The 6,777-nt window shown below is 56.6% G+C and overlaps 1 protein-coding gene across 1 annotated transcript; it reads left to right on the forward strand.

Annotated features, from left to right (window-relative positions):
- The first annotated feature begins 1,035 nt into the window (after positions 1–1,035).
- On the forward strand, positions 1,036–1,822 carry DNAJB8 (DnaJ heat shock protein family (Hsp40) member B8). Its single transcript, XM_032412278.1, has one exon. The coding sequence runs from the start codon at positions 1,036–1,038 to the stop codon at positions 1,738–1,740; it is 705 nt and encodes a 234-aa protein (XP_032268169.1). The 3' UTR covers positions 1,741–1,822.
- The last annotated feature ends 4,955 nt before the right edge of the window (positions 1,823–6,777 follow it).

Here is a 6,777-nt window from a genome sequence, read left to right on the forward strand (position 1 = left end):
TCTCATCTCAACATCCCTAATTTAATTACATCTACAAAGACGCTTTTTCCAAATGAGATCATATTTGCAGGTTCCAGCGATTAGGACAGGGACATAGCTTTTGGGGGGCCACCATTCACCCCCCTACATTCACTAGTTACACTTACCTGGATTTTTCTTACCAGAATGGAGTGGAATGCTTCTTTTAATTTGCTGTCCTCAGACAGCTCTGGGTTTGCATCTCTCTCTCTCTCACGGACATACTGTGTGACCTTGAGTACTTCCTACATGTCTCTGAGCCTCATTCATTCAACAAATGTTTACTGATTTCCAGGCATGGTCTTAGACACTGACGAACACGTCTGCCTTTGTGGGGCTTACCTCTGAGGATCTGACCTGATAAAGGGGCACAAAAAGAATGAACTCCTGCTCCCACCTCCTTGTCTGATTTCCCACTTGGGGTCCCCTCACTCCATCCCAACAACCCAGCCAGCAGGTTAAGTGGACATGTCCCAGGAAGCCCGCCCTCCCCTCCCCGGACCACCGTCACCGGGCTGCATTGCCCACCTAGGCCCGATCCTGCGGCTGATCCTTTCTCTGCTCCTTGGCTCCGGGGAGCTCAGCCCTCAGGCCCAGCATGACCAAGCTCCAAATTCTCAGCCCGCCAAAGTGCCGACCTCATGGGCAGGGGCAGGCCAGTGTGCCCCGGGGCTGCTGGTGGGAAGCTGGGGGTGGCATTCGCCCCGCCCAGGGCTGATGTCACAAAGGGCCCAGCCTCCGCTCTGCAGGGGGGTCTGTCCCTGGCCTGGCCCCACTGTGGCAGTGTCCCCCTCCCCCCACCCCTCTCAGTGGAAGGCGCCCACTTGTCGCTGAGAGCTGGTACTATGAAAAGGTAAAGTCACCGGGCAGAGCCGCGCCCGGAGCCAGCAGATTCCAGCAAGGCCCCCGCTGAGGGACCCACACCAACTGCTGCCTCCTCCGAGTCCATCCCGGCCCCTGGGGCCCCAGTGCCCACCTCACCTTCGCCCACGCCTCCGCCCCCTCCCTCCCCTCGGCATGGCCAACTACTACGAAGTGCTAGGGGTGCAGTCGAGCGCCTCCCCGGAGGACATCAAGAAGGCCTACCGCAAGCTGGCCTTGCGCTGGCACCCTGACAAGAACCCCGACAACAAGGAGGAGGCCGAGAAGAAGTTCAAGCAGGTGTCCGAGGCTTACGAGGTCCTGTCCGACTCCAAGAAGCGCTCCGTGTATGACCGCGCGGGCTGCGACGGCTGGCGGGCTGGTGGCGGGGCCAGCACCCCCTACAGCAGCCCCTTCGACTCGGGCTACACCTTCCGGAACCCCGAGGACATTTTCCGCGAGTTTTTCGGCGGCCTGGACCCCTTCTCGTTTGACTTCTGGGACGCCCCTTTCAACAGTGACCGCGCTGGCCGGGGCCACGGCCTGAGGGGGGCCTTCTCGGCCGGCTTCGGTGAGTTCCCGGCCTTCATGGAAGCCTTCTCGTCCTTCGACACCCTGGGCCGGGCCGGCGGCGGCGCCAGCCGCACCACCTTCTCGTCCACCTCCTTCGGCGGCTCGGGCGCCGGCAGCTCAGGCTTCAAGTCGGTGATGTCGTCCACTGAGATGGTCAACGGACACAAGGTCACCACCAAGCGCATCGTGGACAACGGGCAGGAGCGCGTGGAGGTGGAGGAGGACGGGCAGCTCAAGTCGGTGACCATCAACGGCAAGGAGCAGCTCAAGCGGGTGGACAACAAGTGAGCGCCCGGCCGCCCGGGGCCACTCGCCCGCCCGCCGCACAGGCCGCCAGCGTGGCTGATGGTTAATAAATGTGCCAAGTGAGTTCATGGAAACAGCTGGCCGGATGTGTGGGGCGCGGGCACCTACCTGCTGGGCCGCTGGGGCCCCAGCCCCCATGCGCAGGACCGTGTGCGCTCAGGCCCGAGGGTGCCACCTCCATGCCCGGGCTGTGTTAGTGAGAGATGCAAGGGTGGTTCTGCGGGTGGTTTGTGATCTCTCTTGTCTGTGTCGTCAGGGCTGGCGTCTGTCCATCTCCACCCAGCCCTGTGCCTCTGTGCTTGCTCTCTGATGGGAGAGCGGCATCATCATCCATCTCCATGTCTCAGCCCCGTGCCCCCTCAGTGATTCATCTCACAGCCAACTTGCCAAACCCAAGTTACATCACGTCACCTGCCTTGCTGTTAAACCTGTGTGGCTCCCTCTGCTCTAAGCATAAAGACCTCAGGCCTTGTCCTCACCAGAAGGCCGTGGTGGCTTGGCCCCTGCACACCTTCCTGCAACCCTCACTCTCTGAGCTCTAGACATACTGGCCAACCCTCTATTCCTCCACTGAACCAAATGCCTTACAACCTCAGGGCCTTTGCATGTGCTGTTCTCCCTGGTATTTGCCCACTCATCTTGAGGCCTTTGCTCAAGCATCACTTCTTCAAGGAGGCCTTCCCCAACACCACTATTCTGAATTAGTTCTCCACCCACCCCACTCTAAAGGCCCCTCACCTGTTTCACCCTGGCCCTTATGGGTTGTCTATGTGACTACTGAGAGATGGGTGCCTCCGTGACTACACTGGAGGTCCAAGGGAACAGGGCCTGTGCTTGTCTCATCGCTCACTGTATCCCCAGAGTCTAGAGCAATGCCTGGCACTAAGGGGCAAGGCATATATTTGTTAGAAGAATGAATGTTTCTAGGTGTGTGCGTGTGAGTGTGTGTGCATGTGTTGGGGTGTTGGGGGATGTGTGTGTGTGTGCGTGTGAGTGTGTGTGCATGTGTTGGGGTGTTGGGGGATGTGTGCTGATCCCAGGCAGGCCAGAGCAAGACTGACTGTCTGGGAGGAAGTGGGTGCTGGAGCAGGAGATGGGAGATCCTGGGTCCTGTTCAGGACTCAGAAATGCAGTTTGGGGTGAAGTCTTCTGCTTGCCTCTGTAGTGCTCATGGCTGGGCCCCCAGGCTGGAAGTCAGGGCAGGCTATCAATGTGATGCTCTTGTGGCAGGCAGCACCAGCCAAAGTGGTGGTGGGCCTCTTTTGAGCAGTTCTATGGACTGTGGACAGAGGGACAAATAGGAGAGAAAGTGAGGCCAGCTATAGGCCGACAAGACCATGGACACATACAAGGTCCCCTGGCAGGTGTTCGGAGGACTGGGACCGTGTTGTGTGATTTCCCAAATGACCCCGAAGTCACCCTACCTGGGTGGGGGGCTGTGTAGCCTGAGAGTCACATGTGTGGACGCTGTGCGCATGTTTTTGACCGTATCTGTGGAGCATAGAGAAGTGGAGGATGGCTTGATTTCAGTCTGCTGCCCCAGTAGACCATAAGCTCAACAAAAACAGGAGCTCTGATGCTGTTTTTTGCTCATCTCCAGCCCCTAGCCCAAGGCATGGATATAGTAGATACTCAATAAATATTTGTTGTATTGAGGTGTTTGTGTGGGCATGCACGGATGCGTTTGTCTAGGAGCCTGAGCGAGGTCTCTATAGCTGGGCCACAGGGCCCTGTCCTCGGCATTATGTCCTCAATACGGCACTAAGGCTTTGAAGGAGCCAGAGAAGGCACAGACCTCACATTCTCAGACACACTCAGCTGGGAAGGGAGCAGATGCAGAACTGTTGCCCACATCAGAAATAAGATGACCCAACCCTTGAGACTGGAGTGAATATCATAATTATGCTCTAAAGAGAAGAAGGAAGTCAGACTGGGGAGACCTGGCTATGTCAGCCCTGTGTGGACATGGAGCTAGAGATCTTAGTGGACCACAAGTTTGTATGACCAAAGGTGTTAATGAGGAAATGCCTAGGAAGTTGCATGCGCCCTCAGGGAATGGATAGCTCTTCTGTTCAGAATTCTGATCCCACTTTGTGCTCAGCTCCAGGCCCTGCCCCAGGAGGACAGGAGCAGCCTGGAGTGGGTCAAGAGGGGGTGGCTAGGGTGGGGAGAAGGTTGGAGACCTCATCCTAGGAGAAGCTGGGAAGACTCACCTTGGAGAAACGCAGCCGTGTGGATTCCATTTGCTGTTCCCAAGTCTCTGCAAGACTCCTCCAGGCCAGGAGAACAGATGGGTCTGAGGCCCAGGGATCAGGCCTAGGAGCCAACGGAAGGGCAGGGTGTCACAGGAAGCAGGTCCCGGTCTTATGGAACTGGAGCTTTCTCTAAGTCAGAGCAAGGCAGACTTCCTTAAGGGGAGTGAGCTTTCCCATCATGGGAGGGGTGACAGTGCTGAGTCTTGATTACCTGTGGGCAGACGGGGTGCCAATATTTTAAAAATATTGTTTAAGTATATTTTTATTTTGAAACAATCCCAAGTTACAGATGGGTCATGCACTTTTAATTCAATGCAAATCAAGAAATATGTATTGAGCGCTTATTATATGCCAGGCACAGTTCTAGGTTTTGGGGATGTAGCAATGGGCGAAACGGATCCCTGCCCTGATGGGGCAGATGTGCTACTAGAAAGCCAGAGAACATTGTCCCGAGTCGTAATGAATGCTAGAGAGGAAACACTGGCGGGTAAGCTCATAGATGAAGCATGGGGTCAAGGGCATGGGCACAGTAGTGTTTTGTCGGGTGCTTCTGGGAGGCCTTCCTGAGGAGGAAATGGGAATGAAAGTGAGATCACAGACCATGTAGTTATCTGGGGGAAAAGCATTTCTGGGCCTAGGGAACAGCAAACGCAAAGACCCTGCTCTGATGAGAAAGAGGTGAAGGCAGATACACACAGTCCCATTTAATGCTCACACTGTCCCGGACTGGTCACTGACCCATGTCACATAAGAGGAAACTGAGGCACAGAGATGCGAGTCACATAACTGGCAAGTGGCTGAGCCAGAATGTCATCCAGGGTATTTTGACTCCAAAGGATTTACCTTTCAAATAATAATAAGGGTAACAATAACCATAATAATTGCAGCAACCAAGGTCAGTGTGCCTGTGTGTGTATGCGTGTGCATGCACGTGTGCGCGTGCATGCCTGTGTGTGCACGAATGTGCGTCTCTGAAGGATTGGCATGCTGGCAATTCCTTGTTCCTTGGGGGCTGGAGTGGAGCCAGAAGTGGAGGTGATTCCAGGTGCCAGGGTTCAAGGCTGATTAATGACAAGGTGTCTGGTTCCCAGGCTGGGAAGAGGGGAGTGTGGGCGTGGCCAGGAAAGGTGCTGTGAGTGCCGATCTGGCTGGGACCTGAGCAGATTTTGCTCACCTATGCATCTCAACTCCTAGCCTGGAAAGTAATAGGTGTCCAATAAATGATGTGAAATGAAAGAAGGTGGGAACACACTGATCCAGGGAACAGCAAGAACCAAGGGGCCTGCTCAGAGGATAGCCTCTGGAGATCATGAGAGGAGAAGCTGCTGGGAGGCCATAAACCTTGAGGGGAGGGTGGGACCTGGTCAAAGATAGACCTGGGAGGAATTCATCCCCATTTCCAGATGCACAGCTAGGCTGAGGGACACCCATCGTGGCGGTGGGGAGGCAGTGCTGGAAGCCTGGAGGTGGCCTGGGTGCTTTTCTCCAAGGGGAAACTGTTGAAGGCTTCTTCTAGGAAGTCAAGGGGCATCACCCCAAGATCTCTAGGGGTTGCAAAGCTGTGGGTGGGCAAGGACGCCTTGTCCTGGGTGCTGCAAGTGGACACAGTAGGTGTCCAAGAGGACAAGTAGGTGACCTGGCTGTTGGCCACACCTCCAGGCTCAGCTTAGCCTCGGGTTTCTTGAGTCCCGCCTCCAGGAGCCCCTGGGACAGGCCAGCAGCTGGAGGTCTCCTAACCATGTTACCAGAGGAACAGGAGAGCCCCATGACACACAGAAGGCTGCACCCCAGCTCCCAGCCCTGCAATGGGACTAACTTCATCAAAGCCCCCGCTACAGCATTAACCACCTGACCTGTGCCCCTGCCGACCTGCTAATTTCACCAATTACTGGCCAACCGCGGCTGCATCAAGTGGGCCCGCTTCGCTCCGACAGCTGCTGGGCAAATCCAATTACGGCCCAGCAGCCCAGGCGGTCGCGTGGTCCTGGAGCTGGGTGCAAGGCAGAGATCTGGGTGCTTGCAAGACCCTGGTGTCTAAACGCCCTCAGGATCCCTGGGCCAAGGCACCGTCTGCACTCCCTTCCTCTCACTAAGCCTGGCACATGAAACCAGTACTTTCCCTCTCTAGCCCAGACCTGTGATAGATCACGGCATTGCCTTCCCTAACTCCTCCGGGGCCGCCGAGCATGGCAGCTGCTGTGCCCGGCGAGGCACGTGCCGGGTCCTGGACCGCTTGGCGGAGTCCTGTCGCAGCCCTTAGCTGCATTTGCCACACTGAGAAGCCGAAGCCCGGACAGGCTGAGGTGCAACTAGGGATGTACACCCAAGATCACGTCCAACTCCCTAAACGGGCATTCGAGGCCCCTGCGGCCTTTCCAGCTGCACATGTCACCCACCCCGCGGGCACTGACTGCCCAGGGTCCACGTTTTGTGCTTTTTGTCCCTGCACCTGAGCCTCCCGTCTCATCTCCTTTGGGCCTGTTAAATGCCTCCTTGGAAGCCTTGCTCCAAGTCACCTCTCTGGGGAGGCCTCACCAAACCCCGTGGGAGCAGGACAGTCTGGCCGAGGGAACCTCGCCTTCTGGGCCTGGCTTTGTGCCAGGTGCAGAGACTGCAGTGGTGAGAAGCCTGGGGAGGGCCCACAGAGCCCCCACAAGCCAGCATGCACACCCTGGCTTGGACCAGCTGGCTGGGTCCAGCTCCATTCCACTTCTCATGCAACAGTGCCCCAAGTGTGTGGGGGGTTACATGGAGGGCCCTCTCC

The sequence above is a fragment of the Phoca vitulina genome, unplaced genomic scaffold, assembly GCF_004348235.1.
Source record: "Phoca vitulina isolate PV1807 unplaced genomic scaffold, GSC_HSeal_1.0 scaffold13, whole genome shotgun sequence".
Lineage (NCBI taxonomy): Eukaryota > Metazoa > Chordata > Mammalia > Carnivora > Phocidae > Phoca > Phoca vitulina.